Raw genomic sequence first — 21,409 nt, forward strand, 5'->3', positions numbered from 1 at the left:
AAATTTGGTGCTGATGTGAACAAAAGGGCTGGGAGATTTGGCCTTGTAGGGGATCAGGGGAGTGATATTTGCTCAGCGTCTCGTAAACCCAGTGAAATTCCTTGTTTGAAGGCATTTCCCTAAACTCTTCAAAGCTGTTCGCCGCTGGGCCTTTTCTCTGGTCCCCTAGCAATCACCATTGTGTTTGCGTCCTTCAAAAGACGGTTTCCACTAAACAGGTGCCAAACTCCAGCAACCAGAGGTGGGGGCCGGGTGCAGCCTCAAGCACCCTGGTCTCAGTGTCCGCCTCTCGACCCTGGTCCTCAACCCTGCGCGGCTGGGGGTGGGGGAGTGGGGGAAGTGACGAGTCCATCGCGGACCCCCGGCAGCGCCTGACGCAGTCGCCTGTGGCGCGCCCTCGCGTTCCGGCCGGAAGGGGGCCGGAGGCGGGACGGCGGGCGGCGGCGCACAGCCCGCCCCGGGGTGGGCCCAGCTCTGGCCCGCCGCGCTCCCGTCCCCTCCCCGCCGCAGCCGAGCTGGACCGCAGCGGCCTGGAGACCATGCGCCGCCTCCCGCTGGTTCCGCTGCTACCGCTGCAGCTCGCCCTGCTCGTGGCCGCGGGGGCCCCCGAGGCTCCGGTCAGCGCGCCGCAGAGCCTGGTGTGGGGGCCCGGGCTGCGGGCGGGCGTCGTTTTGCCCGTCCGCTATTTCTACCTGCAGGCCGTCAACTCGGAGGGCCAAAACCTCACTCGCTCGCCCCCAGGTAGCGTTCGGCCGCGGGCCTCCCTCGCTCAGCTGCCCGCTCCCCTCCGTCCCCGCCGCGCGTCCCCGCCGCGACCGCGCCTCTCGGGAATCCGCCCGCCACCTGCGTGGCGTCCTTCCCCCGAGTCCGGTCACTTCCTCTTCTCTCCCCGTTCCCTGGACCCGAAGGCGGGAGGCAGTTGCAACAAGAGTCTGCTGAATGAATAAATGAACTCCGAGGGCCCTTCCTTAGTTAACGTGCAAGGACTGACATTCCGAATGGATGGCGCCCAGGGTGTTAATGAATGCAGTGTGAGTCTCAAGTTGGAGATGGTCTTTCCACCCCTGACTAGTTGTCTGATCTGTCACAGCTTGCAGGGAGTGCCTTCACGTGTTGAGTCATCAGGCCCAAGAATCGGATGGGGTTACACTGCTTAGGCCTAATGGGTTTGAAACAGCTCCCTCCTACACAAAGGAAATATCAGAGCAGTAGGCAGAAAGGAGGCAGTTTTGCAGACTAGGTTATTTTCTTAGAGTTTTGAGTTCTTGAAAGCAGATTGCAGGAATTAGCGAAACTCAGAACGCATTAGGTTTTACCTCTACCGAGGGTGGATATCGTCCTGAATCCCTTATGCCCAATCATCCTCCCACGTTCTCTTTAATATCTTACCTTTGCAACGTCTTACAACTTGTCCCGCTAGTTTCAAGTTGTTGCCAGTCAGGATTTGATAATTTATGTCTAAATTATGTCTTGCTAACTGGCACCCTGTTTTATCAACAAAGAGACAATCAGAATACCCAGTGCCCCTTCCGCTGCCGGTGGAAAACTGAGTACTTTTTTTTTTCAGTTTTAGAAAGACTCTCCTTGGCCCTAAGGATCAGAAAAAAAGATTCTTAAACCCAGATTCAGTCTTTCACCATGAGGTGTATTTTCTTCTTTATAGTTTTCTTTGTTTTCTAAAATTAATTTTATAATGTTATAAATGGGGGAGGACTTTAGAAAGAAGATGGAAAACTAAGGAAAAAATTAATTTATACATGAAAAAGGAAAGTTACATGATCCAAAAGGAAATACTGTTAATCTTACTTTTAATGAAAGAACTATAAATTCAAATAAAATTCCATTTTTTTAATCTAAAAATAATGGCAAAAAAATTTTAAGTGGTAATACTCAAAGCTGCTAATGAGATACTCTCAGACAATGACCTACATCCTCCGCTGGTGGGAGCACAATTGGTCAAATGGTTCTGGAAAGTAATTTTCCCAACATATGAAGAGTCTTAAACATTTACAAATCTAATGTGCAAAAATGAGTTTCAACAGTTAGAAAATGTAATTTTTAAAAAATATATCATTTATGAAAAATGTCCATGCCCTTTTGAAACTGATAGGTGTCGTTTCAGGGGGCTCCAAGGAGGCTGGTCCTTTATGTCTCAACACAGAAAGAATTCAGCAAAGGCAAAGTGATAGATAAGAAGTGATTAATTAGAATAGAACACTTGTGAGGCTTACAAGTGGGCAGGCAAGTTGCTCTCCCCTGAGTGCTTAATGGGTTACAGTTTTATAATCAAAGGAAGACAGGGGACGGGGAGAAGACCTTCTTTGTCTCTCTTGGGTAGATGTCACATTTCCATAAATGATTGTTTTTTTGTGTGTGCACAGAGCATGTGCTGGGGGTCATTAACTTGATGACACCACTAGGCAGGTTGTAGGCCTTATTCTCCACTATTGTTTTATTGTTTTTAGGGCATCAGGCAAAAAGTATGTTTTGGGGGTCATTAACTTACTGAGCTCACTGGACAGGATGTAGGTCTCATGCTACTATTGTTTTATTGTTTTGGGGCATGTCTCGTGCTTCTGTTGCATGATTTTGTAGCTAATCAAGTTAGCTTGATTTTGTTGTTAAGCAAGCCAATCTGGCTTTGATGCTAAGCAACTTGTTCTGCTTTATGAGTCAAGCAAGCCCACATTGTTTCAGGATTTTCCCATTACTTTCTTGAGTGATCATTAATCTTACTGTGGTCTCCCAAAGCCCCCTAAATTTCCCTCTCTATCTACAATTCCCTAATGGGGTTTCTATGCTAACTATTTGACTATCCTACTGAATCCCTTGTGACCTTGAATGAGGAAAAAAACCAATTTATATCTTTATTTTCACTAATGTCTGACTTAGATTATTTCCTTCTATTATGAATGTAGGCAGAACCTGTTGCCACTGTTATATTCCCAGCATCTAACATAATACCCGGCAAAGTTGCTCAGTAACTATTGTAGAAGAAAAGAAAGAAGGGGTGGAGAGAGTGTGGTTGGAGTATGTCAGGATGGCAGGATACAAGTACTCATTTTCTCCTCAGTCATCCTCTACCTTCATCAGTAATGATATCTTCATAAACTTATCTTACCTCCTAGTTGTGTAGCACTTCAGTGTTTTGAACTGTGCCGTGTTTAATTTGCTCTCCTTAAGCATCCTGTGAGGTAGGAAGGGTAGATACTATTCTCTTCACTTTTTCTATAAGAAACCAGGTTAGTGAAAATAAATGTCTTTCCTGTGGTCCTACAGTGGATAAGGATCAGAGTCAAAACCAGATACCCAACCCTTTCAATATCTAGTTCAATGGTCTTTCCCTTTTATCAAATCACTGGTAATATGATCACTGTGAACCAGTTTTCACTAAGATCCTATAGAGTATGCATGGTAAGCAGGCAGCCAGACATTTGGGAGGATTTCCATTTAGCCTCAAGGTGTAACAAGTTGGCCTTCAGGGACTCTGTTCCCTTGGCCAGATGGAGTCAACACTTTTGTTGCAGCTGTAGAGAGCCTTAATAAAATTCCTAAACAACAAGGGAGGTGCTGACTCCATTGTACCAGGAATGTCAGAGGTTATTTCTCCAACTATGAATTTTGGGAACCTGTATGTTAACATTACACAATGTGACAAGTTGGATTCAGAATGGGCTTTGAAAGAAGAAAGATTCAAGCTGTGTGCAAATTTTGGCTCTGCTACTCATAGGTATGAGACCTTGGGCAAGGTATATACTTAAATTCTTCAAGGGAGCCTTGGCTTCCTGATCTGTAAAATGGGGTGGCAAATACCTTCCTCACAAGTTCTTGGAGGAAATAAATAAGAAAATGCATATGAAAATTTCAAGCTCAGGGACTGGCCCAGTCCCCCTGGCTAAGTAAGTGAATTTTTTAAAAATGTGTTCTTTCCATATCAAAAGTCTGCAAAATTTCTGATTCTAATGATGTAAGGCTTTGATACTGCCAACCTCCTTTTGTCTCCTTTAGTCACTGCATTCTCATTCAATTAGCTATCTTTCCTAAACAAGTGTGGATCTGTGGAATAGAAAAGCTCAAGCTGAGCTTGATTCTGTTCCATTATATTAGCCTCCAGGGCAAATGAGAATTCACGTACCTTCTATCTGAAGCAATTTGAAATGGCATTCTTCTCATTTTCTCTTTTATGATGTTGGAATTGCTTATTTCTATTTTAGTGTGATCAATTTAAAAATAATGAAGTGTTTTGGAGATAGTTTTCTTTTGTAAATCCAGCTCCTTCCAAAATATCACATAGTCATTAATATGCTTGTCTTATATCTGTTTTGTTTATTTAAAAATCATAAACTTATGGAGAATAGCACTATTTGATAGGAGATAAGAAGACTTTTCTGTCCTGTTTCCAGTCTGGGGAGAGAATGGTGGCTTTTTAGTCTCCAGGCTCTGCCTTCCTGATTTTCAGTCTACCATACCACATTGCCTTTCTGAAACTTAAGTGGGAAATAACGTAAAGCAATAACTTACATGTTTCATTAAGCATTTCAGGTAATTGGCCAACATTTATAATAATTTCACATTAAGTTATTACTCTTTTTTAAATAAATCCCTTACATTTATCTGTTATAGTTCATTTTTTTTAGCAGATGTCTTTCATAATTTTATCACACTTCTTTCAAGAATCCTAAAATGCATGTGTTTGGTACTTAATTATGTAGTAGCAATATGTCAGATACTACATTACTATTACTAAATTGAAGAGACTGAGAAACATTTTTTTCTGACCCACAAGAAAAAATGATACCCTTGAAGATCAAAAAAAGTAGAAACATCACTCACTAGATTTAGAAACTAAGAATAGGAGGAACAAACTTTTTTCTTTAGTAATTTCAAAAATATATGTTAAATATGCTTAATACAATAAAATTAAAAAATAAAGCAACTATATTCCGATAAAAATTAATTTAAAAAAACAAAAAATATGCTTAATATTTGAATATTATGAAATATGATAGTGTGAGATGAAAGACTGTTTGATCACAAATTATTGTGTACCAGGACTGTGTATTTCAGAGGATTCACCACTTTTTTTTTAACAATTCCTTTGATAGGTGATTAACTGTGGTTAAGACATTAACTGATCTTTATTCTTAAAGCTCCTGAGGATCAGATCTGTACTGAGTGCAGGTATGTCCACTGTACTCTCTGAAGAAAGAAGTCCCAACATTTATTCCTGCAACAATATTGTTTCAAAGCCTGAAAAGTCAGCTAATATACTGCAAAAAGAGAAGGGAACGTTTGCTAAGTAGGTATTGTCTATCCTGGAAAAGAAAACCCACAGAACTCTGGGTTTGAAAAGGTTGTTAGATCATCCTAGTAGATCATCCTAGTATAACTGTTTCATTTCAACTTGAGGAAACAAATTTAGAGAAGTAAACTCTAGTATTTACAAAGGTATGTGAGTTTGTGTGTACGTATGAGTGTGTTGCATTTGTGCAGAGTCTAGTAACTAGCTATAATCTCTCTCTACTTAAGGAAATGGGCTTGGAAGTATAGCTTGAAATTTGGGTTAATAAAAAGGAAATTTCTTCAGAATTGAGGTTTATTAGGTATTAAAATGGTTTACAAAGAAAGCTTGTGCATACTTTATAAGGAGTAAGTTAGATTGCCTTAGAGCTATGTCATCCTAAAAGTTTATGGATTTTTAACTACCTGGGCTTTTAAACCTACACAAAGGAGAAAAGATCAAATAGGCAAAAAATTAATCTCTTCCTTGTTTTTTTAAGAATTATTTTATTCAATGATTTTGTTCACTCAATCAATCTTATTGAATGACTAAGGAATCAAATGTTGAATCAGATCCTTTGTTTTGAGACATAAATCAAACGTAGTTCCTGGCCTCAAGGATCTTCCAAACTAAAATAATTTTGTTTACCATTGATAGTACTGAAAAAATAACTTCTGCATAAAGACACTTACCCAATAATTAGTAAAGCAAAATAATCATGAAATAGTAGAATTACTTATATATTTTTTTTCTTTCAGGCCAAACACTATTCAAAGTAGTAATCAAATCTCTCTCACCTAAAGAGTTAGTTCGGATTCACATCCCTAAACCTTTGGACAGGAATGATGGGACATTTTTGATGCGATATAGGATGTATGAAACTGTCAGTGAAGGGCTGAAGATAGAGGTCCTTTATGGTGATGAACATGTCGCTCAGTCTCCTTATATTTTGAAAGGTAAGTAATTATTACATAAACCAGAGCCAGCCTTATGAGTAGACTCCATGGCTTTCAGAATGCGTTATGATGACCTTAAAGTATGTGCAACAGGGTAAACATTATATATGTATCTTCTGGAGCTCAATTTAACTAGATATTTTAAGGGAGAGAAAAACTAAGTAATTTAAAGCAATTTAAATGACAAGCAAAAAAATCTTGTGTGTTTACCGGGGTAGTTACCATTTTTAGTACTCTTCATTCTTTTGCATACATACATATTTTCATCTAGTACCATTTGCCTTCTACCTGAAGGATTCCCATTAGCTTTTCTTTTAATGTGAGAACGCTGATGATTAGTTCTTCTAGCTTTTGGATATCTGAAAAAGTCTTTATTTTGCCTTTATTTTTGAAAGACAGATGTCTTTCAAAAATTATAGGTTGACAGTTTTTTTTTTCTTTTAGTACTTGAAATATACTGTTCCACTGTCTTCTCAATTGCATTATTTCCCATGATAAATCTTCCATCATCTATATCTTTGATCCTCTGCTAAAGGTTTTCTCTTTATCAGTTTTTTTTGAGCAATTTGATTATTATGTGCTTTGGTGTAGGTTTCTTCATGTTTCTTGTGCTTAGGGTTTGTGGATCTTTGGGTTTATAGCTTTCATTAAATCCAGAAAAAATTTGGCCATTATTTCTTCAAATATTTTTTCTGTTCTACCCCAGCTCCCCTCCAAGAATTCTAATTACCCATACATTAAACTTGAAATTATCCCATGATTCAATTATGCTCTTTTCATTTAAAAATATGTTTTTTCTCCATTTCGTTTTGTATAGTTTCTATTGTTATATCTTTAAGTTCACTAATCTTTTCTTCTATAACGCCCAATTTGTCATTAATTCCATCCAGTGTATTCTTCATTGCTTGATGCTTTCTCATCTTCTTGAGCTTTTCTCTAGGATGCAGTTAAGTTATTTGGAATTAGTTTGATGCTTCAAATTTTCTTTTACAATTTATTAGGCATGCCTAGAGCCATGTTTAGTCTAGGGCTAATTATTCCTTACTACTCAGGCAATACATCTCTGCATACTCTATCCAACCTCTGTGAATTAGAATGCTTTCCAGTCTGGCTTGTATGAATAGGCACTATTCCCAGCCCTGTATGAACAATGGGTATTGTTGCCTCTAATCCTTATGGATGGTCCTTTCTCTGCCTTGGATAGTTTCCTCAAACATATATATTGGTCAGTATGCCTTAAATATTTGAAGGGAACCTGTACAGATCTCTGGAGTCCTCTCTGTGCAGTGAGTATGTCCTACAACTTTTAGCTGCCTTGATCTCACTGGACTTTCAGCTCTTGTCTCCTCAGCTCAGTGAGACTGCTGGGGTCTACCTGGATTCCTCCTCGTTCCACAACCTAGAAACTCCCTTAGGCAGTAAGCTTTAGGAACTGTAGGGTTTACCTCATTTGTTTCTCATCTCTCAAACTCATTGTCCATTGCCTGATGTCCAATGTCTTAAAAAAAATGTTATTTCATATATTTTATCTGTTTTTTGGTAGTTTCAGGTAGGAGGGTAAATTGGTCCCTATTACTTGTCTGAAGTAGAAATTCTCATGAAAATTGAATAACTTTAAAAAATTATTTTTATATTAAAATAAATATGGATATATTTTGAAATAATATATAAATTCTGCATAAATTCTTTTTTAAATGAGTCTTCAGAATAGTTTTATACTTATGTCTGGCCACTTTAAAATTACACTGCAAGATGCCCTTAGGTTTCATATTTCCTCTTTGAGATGTGCTGATGGAGGTAGTTTTAGGGACTCAGAGGAAGAGACCTCATCTTGTCTTAAAAAATCACCACCCCTACTACATTATCATGCCTGAAAAGTAATACATTCTCTTTTTCCTTGTTAAAAGGTAAGTTGTTTTATGCTCATCAGCCATTTATAACTCATTAGAAATAAATTTTTCAATAAATTGACTGAGAGTAGGTTATATTGGGAGAGAGCATATGCTATACTAGTTTATCTAGGGTGGGATGAAAGGGGGATAGAAGGTGAGAGCACAAGACTCTGACATTACTACTTTTACCACTGATTTGTTTAGGGCAGATTATCCCTGTCTGGATAATCTTAGAATTTACCAAGAAGTCATCCCATGCTCACAGCAGGGGCAGAAACAACTTCCTGTGTGGCAGTGCATGTTAATGAAACTTGGCATTGTATGTGTTTTGCTTTCCTTAGGACCAGTGTACCATGAGTACTGTGAGTGTCCAGAAGAGGATCCTCAGGCCTGGCAGAAAACTCTGTCTTGTCCAGCCAAGGAGCCACAGATTGCAAAAGATTTTTCTTCTTTTCCCAGCATCAATCTCCAGCAGATGCTAAACGAAGTTCCAAAAAGGTTTGGGGATGAGAGGGGTGCTATTGTTCATTACACGATTCTCAGTAACCTAATCTACCGGAGATCTTTAGGGAAATACACAGACTTCAAAATGTTCTCAGATGAGATTTTGCTGTCACTGGCAAGAAAGGTATGAGAATGAATTCACTGATTCTAAAAATAGTTTAATTATTTATTTGTAACCTTTAATTCTTAGAATAATAATGGTAAAGAATGGAAATGGATTCCAGGCTTGAAAATGTGCATCTGTTTGCCACCTGAGTACTCATAAGTTCTTCACCTTTATGGATATCTCTTTCCTTTAATATTTAAGTTAAATGGCTTGAGCCCCCATCCCAGGTAAGTAGGCCATATAGTGCTCTCCCAAGGTTTCTGTGAACTCCCAGACATTTACAGCTGCAAGGTGACTTCTTCAAGTTCCCCAATCCTGCTGAATACTCCTTCCATTCAGATTTCACTTTCTTCTTGTCACCTCAGAATAAGTTGAACTGAGGACACATTTTCCTTGTTTTATCCTAAGTGCATACATTTTCCTTGTTTTATCCTAAGTGCATTGCACACTTCATTGAATGTTGGGGTAACTGAGAGAGGTTATTTTGTGCCAATGCAGAGTAAGCAAAACAAAACAAAAATCCTAACATTTAAAAATAGACATCCCTGTGTTAATCAGACTCTCAGTCATCCTTGCCTCTGGGAATTTCTCACTGGCTGTCCTTGATTTTCAAGTCTTGGCTTCTTACTAAATATGACTGGGGCTTCTGTCTTTCAAAAGACTTCTCCACATCCCCCGCAACTCCTCCCCCAATCCCTCTATTCAGCCCCTCTTTCCACATTTGCCAAATTCCTATAAATTCCTCTTAAGCAGAGCAATTCAAACCGCCTTTTGTTCTTTCTTGTTCCTGATTATGCAGAGTAAAAGATGAGGATGGGCATTTTTTACCTTTTTCACCCAGAAAGACCATCAAGGTAGTTTTCTAAATCAAAAGCCAGCTTTCCTGATGTGAGTTATACAATTTCCCAAGCACATGGAATGTAGGGCTGCAATCAATTCTTATTTTAAATAGCAGTTGCCTCCTATCTCCCCATCAGCCCACCGTATGAGCATATTATGGGCATCTGATCCTAAAGGCGGTTCTTTCTTCCTGGGCTACCATCAATCCACTCTGCCCTGTATTTCTGTATCTTGTACTCATGTGGTTTTTAACTAGGAATGATTTTGCCCCTTAGAGGAATTTGGCAATGCCTAGGGGCATTTTTGGTTATCGCAACTGGGGAGTTGCTACTAGCATCTGGTGGGTAGAGGCCAGGGATTCTGCTAATCATTCTACAATGCACAGGACAGCCCCCACAGGAAAGAATTATCCACACCAAAATATCAATAGTGCCAAGATTGAGAAATCCTGCTCTACAGTGAGAACTTCTGATGTGGAGCTTACTAATGAGCTACTAAATGATAACAGGGAAGCACTAAGGTGAATAGTCATATCCCTTTGCCCTTCCCTTTTGTTCCAGGTTCTTTGCCCAGTGACTGAAAGGAGACTTACGATAAGTGAGACTCACCTCTGGTCTTTGAACAGCTCACTCTAGTGGAACTTGTTTTTGTTATTCAGAAGTGAGGATGGGATATAAATACAAACAAGTAATTGTACCACAACACGATAGGCCCATAAGAAAAGTAGGTACCCAGGGTTAAAATGTCTGAGGAAGGCGAGTCATAGAAGAGGTAACATTAGCTCTGAGTGTGAAGGATGAGACAGGAGACTGCCAAGTGGATAAGTAGGAGAAGGGCATTCTAGGTGAAGAGAATTACGTATTAAAGTGGGTGGCATTTTCAGAGAGTAACTAAAGTTTTCTGGTATACGGGCAGATGGAAGATGGATTCAGAGCTAAGCTGGAGTAAGAGAGTGGGGCCTGAATTCCAGCCAGAGAGTTTAGACCTTGTCCTATAGGCTTAAATTTCTGTTAAGCTTGATAGTAACATTAATTTGTGTTTTAGAAATTTGGACAGTAATGTGGAGAGCAGATTAGAGTGGGGAGAGGCTAGAATCACAACATCTAGTAAGGGACAACTATTGCAACAATCTAGGTAAGAGATGATAAAGGCCTAAACTAAGGCATTGACCATGGAGATAGAAATGGATAGCAGATTCCAGAAACAAACATAGATGTTATAAAAAGGCTTGATAGTGAAGGAAAACAAGGGCTTGGGTCTAACTTTGTAGATTCTCACTTAAGCAGCTGGCAGAAAAGGTGCTTGAAGCCACTCATTCACACCTTTCTACACAGTTTCCATATCTATAATACACAACAGTTTTAAATGTCACCTCTGAACAGAGGTAGCTAACTCCTGCTCAAGTGAATTGTCATGTACAATCCTCACCCTTGATTTTCTGATACTACTGATGACTGAGAGGCATCCTTCTCTCTTCTACTATTTTCAAATTTCAGTTTTATCAGAAATATTTTAAAAGCCAAAGAACTGAAGCATTTAGTACCAAAGACTGAGGTCTTCCCAGCACTGATAAGCATTCTTTTGTTTATTTAGGTCCTTCTCCCAGATTTAGAATTTTATGTTAATCTTGGAGATTGGCCTTTGGAGCATCGAAAAGTCAATGAAACCCCTGGCCCTTTACCTATCATTTCATGGTGTGGCTCTCTGGATTCACGAGATGTTATCCTTCCAACATATGACATCACCCACTCCACACTTGAAGCTATGAGGGGTGTTACAAATGATCTTCTCTCTATTCAAGGAAATACAGGTAAAAGTCATTCTCTAAGAAAAAGCTTAGAAGTAAGAAAGGTGAAAGGAATGTTCAATCAGAGAGAGTATGTGAATATATTTAAATAACCATTGTTCTTATTTTCTAGCCAGGAAAAAAGAAAAACAGCACTCTAAACTCTAAAGTGGTTTTTGTTTAGGATTCTTCTAATCCAGAAATTAAAGATATGTGGATTAGGCTAGTAATGTCCAGAACCTAGTGTAACTGAGTCTCCTTTGAGTTGGTCACTTGTAAATACCATTTGAAAATACATATTTGGTAAAACTATCACTTAACTTAATTCTGACTCCAGTGCCTTTATATTGCTGGATGAAATGAGAGAGAATTCTGAAAAATATAAAATTATATTCATATGTAAGAGAATTGTGATAACAGTATAATTTGGATATTACAACCTCCAGCACCATAAGAAATTCTCCTCTTCCCTCTTTCTGCCTCTCTTGATCCTTTACAATCTGAATTCCTTTCCTCCTATTTGATGACCTTAGGTTTATGGTACTACACACCTTTTTATTAAACCGAACTCCCTGAGTTGAAAAAATCCCTGCCTTGTCTTAATAAGTCTCTATTTCTGTTTAGAGCAGTTTAGTGGACTTATTTAGTAGACAAGTCTAGAGACTCCTTGTAAACTCTCTAAAGGTAATGGGAAATGAAAACTGACCTACTTTTTATTTGATAACAGTAAATTCCTGAAAAGTATGCTAAAATAGTAAAGAGGTTGACCCCCTACAGTTTCTATGTTTTATGATTTATCCCTTAGAACACTGACAGGTGTTAACTAATGACTTCTTTTTAGAATAATAGAAAGAGAGCTAAATTAAGTCTTCCAGATTATTTCCCTCCCAGGAAAGAGAGGATATAAATATATATACATAGTTAAGTTATGCAAAACTTATTTGCATTTAACAACATATTAGAAAAATTCTGCACTGTATTCAAAAGTGATATGCTCAAAATTCTGAGCAACCTAAGAATTAAAGATGTGTGGATGTTACTTAATTCTCTACTTTGTTCTAGTCACTCTAAGAATAAAAGCCTAGCGCTTTTTTTTTTTTTTGTGAAGCACAAAAGTTGGAAGAAACTAATGCCTTGATGAGTGAGCCAAGTCACGGAATCTCTTTTTGCTTTGAACTTGATCCAGCATTATTTTGGATAATTCCTAATGTCATGCAATAGAAACTCCACTTTTTGAGTGACCTCTCACTAGTACACTAAAGGATAAAATTAGAGCATATTTTTCAAAAGTAACATTTACTTTAGATGTGTTGATGATAAAAGAGCTTTAGCATCTTAAATGACAAAGGTAGATTAAAGATGATTATACTTACCATAATATAAAAATGTCAAATTCATAATTGTATTTTTTTATGGTCTCAAACCTCTAGGACCTTCCTGGATCAATAAAACAGAGAAAGCTTTCTTTAGAGGTAGAGATAGCCGAGAGGAGAGGCTCCAGTTGGTGCAGCTGTCCAAAGATAATCCACAGCTACTAGATGCAGGAATTACAGGATATTTCTTCTTCCAAGAAAAAGAAAAGGAGCTTGGAAAAGCTAAATTGATAGGTTTCTTTGACTTCTTTAAGGTATGCAATTAAGTCTTCCTGGATACATATGAAGTGATAAACTTGTATTAAAAGTCAACCAAATAGCTGGGGTTGGGCAGATTTCTCCCATCTTGTGACCCAACACACACTTTCTTATCAGGCATAGGGAATTATGAAACTCATGCAGTTTCTTTTTTGTTTGTTGTAGTTGTTAACTTTGTCTAACAAATAGCTCAGAACTGTATTTAATACTCAAAATACAGTACAAGGATTAACCTAGAGTTTTGGTATATTTCCCTGTTTTTCTCTTCTTTAATAAACTGGGAATATAAATGTCTTTTACATAAAATGATCTTGTAAATAAAAAGAGTATGAATTCTATGCTAGTAAAATAGGGTTCAAGTCCTGCCTCCGGTCCTGCCTCTGCCACGAACTGTGGGGCTTTCATCTCTTAGCACTTCTCGCCTCTAACATGTGTGAGCCTGCCTAGCTCCTTCAGAGCACCGTATAAGGCTCAAAGGAGGTAGAGGTGTGACAATGTGACAAAATCTGACTGGCTGGTAAAGTCCTTGGTACCAATTATTTAAGAAAAAAGTAATTACTGAATCTGTTAGTATATCCTGTTCCTCTGTGTGATATAATGAAGAGAGCATGGGATTTGGGCTCATAGAATAGAGGTTTATAAATATCTCTGAAACAAATTTTATCATTAATAAAAAAAAAAGAGAGGGAGATGATAACATCTGCTTCACATTATTATAATTGAATGAAAAGTGACTTTAAATGTAAATCAAAGTTTATTAATCCAACAAATATGTCCGTACTGTGTCACCAGCATCACACTAGTCCTTAGTCTTCTCCAGGCTTCTGTCTCCTGAACTCTAAAACCGAACTTTGAGACAATAATGCCTTCCTTTTTTATACTAACATGGGTATAAGGAACAAATGAAATAAATGAAAGTGTAAATTGTTATCAATATTAAGCTTTGCTAAATATAGAGCTTTGGAAATAGTTTTCTTACCTGGTTACAGAAATCTGAATTTCCCATTACATAGACATAGTTGAAATAGGTATTCCTATTTCCTAAAATTATTTATTATCTTTAAATGTGTTGTATTTCTTAAAATTGACCTGTTAAATGATACTTATGATTTTAATACAAAAAGAAGATGTGTGTTACAAAATAAAATATAAAACTTGTAAATACTAAAGTTGGGAAATAACTTCTTTATATTTAATGTTACAGTGTTGACAAGAAGCAGAAGTGAAACAAATGACTGTTAAAATTTTTGTTTATGTTTGTTTTAATCTTTTAGTACAAGTATCAAGTGAATGTGGACGGGACTGTGGCTGCTTATAGATATCCATACCTCATGCTTGGTGACAGTTTGGTTCTGAAGCAGGACTCACCATATTATGAACATTTTTATATGGCACTAAAGCCTTGGAAACATTATGTTCCAATTAAAAGAAATCTTAGTGATCTACTAGAGAAAGTTGAATGGGCCAAGGTATGCTTTCTGCCATTTTAGTTTCTTTAGGCAATCACAAATTCACCAGTATTAGTTACATGAGTTCCATCATAACACAATTTAATTTGACATAATTTAGTCAAAAGAAATGTTATTTTGTGAAATTTTTGTTCCCTTGAAATATCTGAAGAATCAACATCAGGACAATTTTGAATACCCTCTATCAGTATGTTTGAGGATTTTTAGAAGACTTGAAGTCCAGTGTTATATAGAATATAGATTTTTCTAAAGTATCCTTAGTCATGCACACATACCAAATGCAAATTACACACACCAAATGCAAATTAAAGATTAAAAAGACCAGGGTTAAAGTGCTTTATGCACAAGAAAACATTTAAAGCAATTATGGTACACTTTTGTTTTCCCCAGTTAGAAAAAAAGGCACAAGTTCTTTTTTTAATTAATTTTTATTGGAGTATAGTTGATTTACAATGTTATGTTAGTTTCTGCTGTACAGCAAAGTAAACCAGTTACATATATACACTCTTTTTTAGATTCTATTCCCATATATGTCATTACAGAGTATTGAGTAGAGTTCCCTATGCTATACAGTATGTTCTTATTAGTTATCTATTTTATGTCAATCCCAATCTCCCAATTTATCCCTCCCCTGACTCTTTCCCCCTTGGTAACTATAAGTTTGTTTTCTATATCTGTGACTCTATTTCTCTTTGGTAAATAGGTTCATTTGTACCATTTTTTTTAGATTCCACATGTAAGTGATATCATATATTTGTCTTTCTCTGACTTACTTCACTCAGTATGACAATCTCTAGGTCCATCCATGTCACTGCTAATGGCATTATTTTGTTCTTTTTTATGGCTGAGTGATATTCCATTGCATATATGTACCACATCTTCTTTATCCATTCCTCTCTCAATGGACATTTAGGTTGCTTCCATGTCCTGGCTATTGTAAATAGTGCTGCAATGAACATTGTGGTGAATGTATCTTTTCGAATTATGGTTTTCTCTGGATAACAAGTTCTTAATGAATCACAAGTTTCCCATAAAATAAGAACTCTTTTTTTAAAAAAGGAAAAGTATTTTAAAAGTTCTTGTGTTTTATTGTGAAATTATAAAATTTACCCTTCCACTGTAAGACTTTATTTTGTTTCTGAGAAGCAATGTGGCTATGGAAATAACTGGGTGCCCCTGAGGCAGAATATTTTTGTGACCCTTTATAAAGAGTCAGAATTGCTTGCAAATGGCTTTTCCTGTGGGCACCATGATAGAATATTAGCTATTTTCTAAAAGTATAATTAGGAATGCTGACTATTCCTGGTACTGAAGGAACAACCTATGGGTACTAATAACTGAATTTTTTATTACAACAATAATACAGTCTTTCATAGGTACCATTTTACAACAACTTTTTGGCTCAGGCTACATATTTAAATGGAGCTTTTAAGAGATGTTATAAAAACTAATTCATTCTATTTTAGTTGTATTTTAATATCAGGCAGAGAGGGTTAGATTAGGGGAACAGATGATGAGCCCTAAACTTCCTGGGTAGCTAGGAAAGTACCAAGATAGTCACGATAGGGGCTGTATGTGGGTTGTTGCACTGGGTGAGGGGGGATCCAAACAGGTATGATTATTTCTATATAGCAGAGATTTCTAGGAAAGTACTTTGTCAATTTCCATAACCTAATTCTTAAGTTATATATATATATATAAACTTTTTTTTTTTTTTTTTTTTTTTTGCCGTACGCGGGCCTCTCAATGTTGTGGCCTCTCCCATTGCGTAGCACAGGCTCCAAACGCGCAGGCTCAGCGGCCATGGCTCACGGGCCCAGCCGCTCCGCGGCATGTGGGATCTTCCCGGACCGGGGCACGAACCCGTGTCCCCTGCATCGGCAGGCGGACTCTCAACCATGGCGCCACCAGGGAAACCCTTAAGTTATATTTTTATGTTTCATCTCTCCCATGCTGTTCACATTCAACCCTACATCTGTCCTACCTCATATTCACAATTAGCTTTCTTTGTGAGTCACAGGAGTAATCTTCATTCATTGTTTCTTTTTAAACTTTTCAGGAAAATGATGAAGAAGCCAAGAAGATTGCAAAAGAAGGGCAGTTGACTGCTAGAGATCTGCTACAGCCCCACAGGCTTTACTGCTACTATTACAGAGTACTACAGGTCAGTTCAGAGGATCTATCTGCTTGGTTGAGTGTCCTCAGACCAAATGCATGGCCTGAATGCTTGCTTCCTGGAGGTGTTCAAGAGTCAGTCAGCCTGTGGAACTCTGGCTATGCTGAGGCGCCAGCCTATAGAAAGATAGTGCTAAGTCCCTTTGTGGCCTCCATATTTTTATCTCCATTCAGTATTATGAAAAACAATGCTTAGCGCCATTACAAATATAGATTAAAATCTCTGAACCTCAGAGAAAATCTTTCCTCATATGGAAAATAGGAGGGTTGGACTAGAGATCATTAACATCTCTTTCTGCTCAAAATATCTACCTCTTTGTTCTCCTTACTGCTTAAGAGCCACGCTTTTGCTATCAGTACAGGATGGAAAACAAATATTTAATTTGTTGTATAAAACAAACAAATGAAAAATACAGTTGACCCTTGAACAACATGGTTTTGAACTGTGCAGGTCCACTTACATGTGGATTTTTTTTTAGTAGTAAATACTACAGTACTACACAATCCAAGGTTGGTTGAACCCACGGATATGGAACCACGCATACTGAGGAATCACATATATGGAGGGCCAGCTATAAGTTATACACAGATTTTCAGCTGTGCCAAGGGTCAGTACTCCTAACCCCGACATTGTTTAAGGGTCAGCTTTATTTATAATCTAAAACCTTAGGGCTGAATTCTGAAGTACAGATATTTACTGTACTTCCAACAATTCAAGGATTGGTTCTTTGTATAATTAACTTGTGTTTTACTCAGTAAAATTTAGCCAGAAGAGAAAAATAAGAAATTATGTTTTTGTTGTTAACCTAAACTTATTTTTCTGTGAGGCAGAAAAAAAATAAATTTCCTCAGATGCCTGAGGCTACTACCCTCTCACAGAAAAATTAAAATGATTAATTACTCCATTTATTAGAAGCAGCCTTTTCCTTAAATGAGTTCTTTTCCCTCTGCTAGTCTGGCTGTAACTTTAATGATAGGAGTTTCTCCCTCTGAAATATTAATTAGGTTCATGTACACATGTCAGTATTTTGTTGGATTTGACCCAGGACCAGGAATGTACAGCTAAATGTACATGGAACCACTGAACTGAAAAATCCAATGTATAGGAATATTTCAGTCAGTGGCCAAAAAGGAGAGACATTTCACAGGCCTGTCGCCATTTACAAAGTGTGTGTGACTACAGGCCTAAAGGGAAGGATGTGTGAAACCACCAACTTTATTGTGAGATGCTTATCATCTTTGTTCACTGATTTGAATATTCAGCAAAGTTAATTATTCATTAACACATGGAGGATGAATTCGAGAGGTGCTGTATTTCAAGTAGGGACATCCCGTTACAAGAGGCTTCTTTCCTATACATAAAATAGTGGATGGGGCTCCTTGCTAAAATAGTGGATGGGGCTCCTTACAGGCACTAGTGCCTGTAATAACTAAAGTTAAAAGGTAACTTTAGGACTGAGATAAACCAGACCTTTGGTTTTAGTCTGAAGATACATAGCCACTAGAAACAATAGCATGAGGGGAACGGGGAGGATTCAGTGGAATGAAGTTTGGACTAATCTTTCCATTGCCTTCAAACACATTCCAGAAATACGCTGAGCGCCAGACCAGCAAACCCGAAATACGTGATGGAATGGAACTTGTTCCTCAGCCGGATGACAGTGCATCTATCTGCCAGTGCCACAGGAAAAGGCCTTTAAGAGAAGAGCTTTAAGTCAGCCCATATTCACACTCCTGTATATGCCGGCAACATCTTTCATGGCAGCATTCAGATGGAATCTAAGCTGTGAAGACTGTGAAGACAGCCTGGAAGACTGTATGCAGGGGACTGCTTCTCTTGGTGGCTTCATATAATGTGGATGGATAGAGCAATATTAGAGCAAGTATTACCAAATATCTTAGGATATTAATATCTTTTGAGTAAACACTGCTATTATCAGCATCATAGTTTCTCTGAAAAGAAAACTTGGGGATCATAGTAGATAGAGAGGATTGCCAAAATATAAATAACTCTGTATGAAACTGTTTACATTGTATTTATTGGTTTGTTTCTATCCCTTGTTCACTTTCCCTCTTCCCTTTCCAATGATGAAGAAAAAATATTTTTGCAGGGCTTTTTTTACCCCCTCACTGCATAACTTCTCCTCCTACAAGCTGCTTTTGGCATTCAGTAATAGCAGGTTTCCTCTTGGAAGGTCTGATATGAATAATGAAGGAAGATGAGAATGACTCTGTTATTAAAGGTAGCTTGGAGACTATGAAGGGAGGTTATTTTAAAGCTCATTCATATCTTTTTAACTAAGTTTTACCAAGGGCTGAGACAAAATTAAGGAGAGGTAGTGCCTTAAGCTAGTTAATTCCCAGTCTATCTGAGTTGGACACCCATCAAGGACAACACAGTTATTAAAGTAGATGACAGCATCCTATCGGTATCTTCATTATCTATATATTGAATAGATAAATGATAACTGTAGTCAGATAGGGATCTTTAATTCTTTTTAATCTTTAAAAGGGATACTTGAAAAACCTCTGAAACAAGCTGCAGGAAGCCTGGTATCTTGGGATTCACTAATAAACTAATGACAAAAGCAAGCATCCATTCTTTACTGCACCCCTCCTCTATTTCACTGTGCTGTATTGCTAAGATAAAAACTTTGGAAATTTCCTTTGCCTTTTAGGACAGGGTGAAGTCTTAAGACCCAGAAATTCATTACACGTTCCTTGTAATACCACCAATATGAGATTCAATTCATTAAGAACACACTCCCAAAGCAAGAAATATCCACACTCCAATTTAAAAATATTTACTCTCCTAATTGAAATATTTACTTAACCTGGAAGACAATGTAACCACTTTAAAATAGTCATATCTATTCTTTACTGAACATTACTAGGGACACAGAATTTTTTTAACTAGACAAAAGCAAAAGCACATTTAGTAACAGTGTAATCAAAGCCAAGTATCCATGGAAAACACTAATACCCACCAGTTGTTCAAAAGCACAAGTGCACAAGTATAAAATAAAGGGCAAGCTGTACAGTGACCAGATCCTAAGGAGAAGAGGGGTGTGACGATATGTAAGTTAATATAATAACTACATTTGTCAAAATAAGCTATCAATATTTTGTTTTTATTAATAAAATGTTGGAAACACCTTAAATAGCCATCATGAGGGAGCTAGCTAAATATATAGCTATACATCAAGGAATACAGTACAACCATTAAAAGTAATGAACTAGCTCTAAATGCACTATCAATCATGAAAGATTTCCATGACAGTGTTCAGTGTAAAAAGCAAGTTACAGAACAACACATATAATGTGAAAACATTTATGTAAAAAAATATATCCATGTGATTGAAAGTTTAGAAGGATATTCACCAATATCTGAGGAAAATGGAGAGAAGGGAATTTTTACTTTTTGTCTTATACCTGTCTATGATATTTAAAATGTTTTTACTGTAAGTATGGATCAGATTGGAAAATAAAGAAAAATACAAACCTAGGAAAAGAAAATAAATGCACAAAAGATATACATAGGAAAATAAAATGGATATTTATATTTTCCATTATGCTATTTTTAAATCTACTATGTCTAGAATTTTATATCATGTGACATATTATTTACACATTTTAAATAAAGTAAATTTTCTAAATAAAATTTTGAAACAGATAAACTTGTTTTTTAAGAAAGAGGATTGAATCACCTATAGCTTTGGTATTTCTGTAACTGGGTTGGCCTAATTTTAATTCTATTATGTCTTCATGAATAAATGGATCAAAACTTCTACCACAAACACTAAATCCCTAGTGAGTAGAAATTGATATTAAAGGAAAAGATATTTGGGCTTGACACCATTATTTTCTGTTATTTCAGGTGCAAATACTGTTAAGTGCAGTGTCTTTGTCAGTTCACGCTACCATTATAACAAATATACCATAGACTGGGTGGCTTTGACAGCAAATATTTATTTCTCACAGTTCTGGAGGCTGGAAGTCCAAGATCAAAGTGCCAGCAGATCTGATGTCTGATGAGAGCCCACTTTCTGGTTTGTGGACTGATGCATTCTCATTGTATCCTCACATGGCAGAAAGCAAAGAGAGAGGAAGCAAGCTATCCCCTCTCTCTTCTTATAAGCGCACTAATCCCATCATGAGGACTCCACCCTTATGACCTAATTAGCTCTCAAAGGCTCCATCTCCAAATACCATCACATTAGGGATGAGGGTTTCAACATATTAATTTGGGGGGGTGGGGTGGGGACAAACTTTCAGTCCATAGCAGGCAGGGAGAGGAAAAATTCTCCCCTGACATAATAAGGCCAAAGTTAGAAGAAATATAAATTTCTTATTTGGAGGGATAAGAAATCATCCTTGTGGTGGTAAGGCATGTTTGACTTCAAATAGTTGAGGACAAAATTAACCAGACTGTAAAAATCCCTCTTTTATGCATAGAACCACAGTTTACCCTATCCCAACCACTGCTTTGCCTACCCCACACCAGCCTCTTGTGGAGCCATTCCACTTGCTGAGATCAAAGTTGTCTCTTTTAAGCCAAGTTCTCTCTGTAGAGCTGTGTGGAAGAAGCCACACTAAACTTTACTGTGATAACCAACACCTTAACATTTCTTAGACACAAGAAAAGAAGAAGACTGGAGTTTGTTTATTCTATGGGAAGAAATAGCAAATCCTGGAAGTGTGCACAGGGAGGGTAGGGGGTGGCTTATGTAGAGGGAGTTATATGCAGCCAGAAGTGAGGAAAGAAAGTT

The 21,409-nt window shown here is 37.6% G+C and overlaps 1 protein-coding gene across 1 annotated transcript; it reads left to right on the top strand.

Annotated features, from left to right (window-relative positions):
- The first annotated feature begins 523 nt into the window (after positions 1-523).
- POGLUT3 (protein O-glucosyltransferase 3) lies at positions 524-20,177 on the top strand. Its single transcript, XM_082660797.1, has 8 exons — positions 524-741; positions 6,040-6,237; positions 8,471-8,757; positions 11,173-11,389; positions 12,796-12,992; positions 14,271-14,465; positions 16,525-16,629; positions 18,229-20,177. Exons 1-8 carry the CDS (start codon positions 540-542, stop codon positions 18,352-18,354), a joined length of 1,527 nt encoding a protein of 508 aa, XP_082516923.1. The 5' UTR covers positions 524-539; the 3' UTR covers positions 18,355-20,177.
- The last annotated feature ends 1,232 nt before the right edge of the window (positions 20,178-21,409 follow it).

This window comes from Grampus griseus, assembly GCF_964374135.1.
Source record: "Grampus griseus genome assembly, chromosome: 8".
NCBI lineage: Eukaryota > Metazoa > Chordata > Mammalia > Artiodactyla > Delphinidae > Grampus > Grampus griseus.

Coding starts and splice junctions, on each gene's coding strand:
- POGLUT3 (XM_082660797.1), top strand. CDS start 540: ATGCGCCGCCTCCCGCTGGTTCCGCTGCTACCGCTGCAGCTCGCCCTG. Junction 11,390..12,795: donor CTCTATTCAAGGAAATACAG/GTAAAAGTCATT, acceptor TCAAACCTCTAG/GACCTTCCTGGATCAATAAA. Junction 14,466..16,524: donor AGAAAGTTGAATGGGCCAAG/GTATGCTTTCTG, acceptor TAAACTTTTCAG/GAAAATGATGAAGAAGCCAA.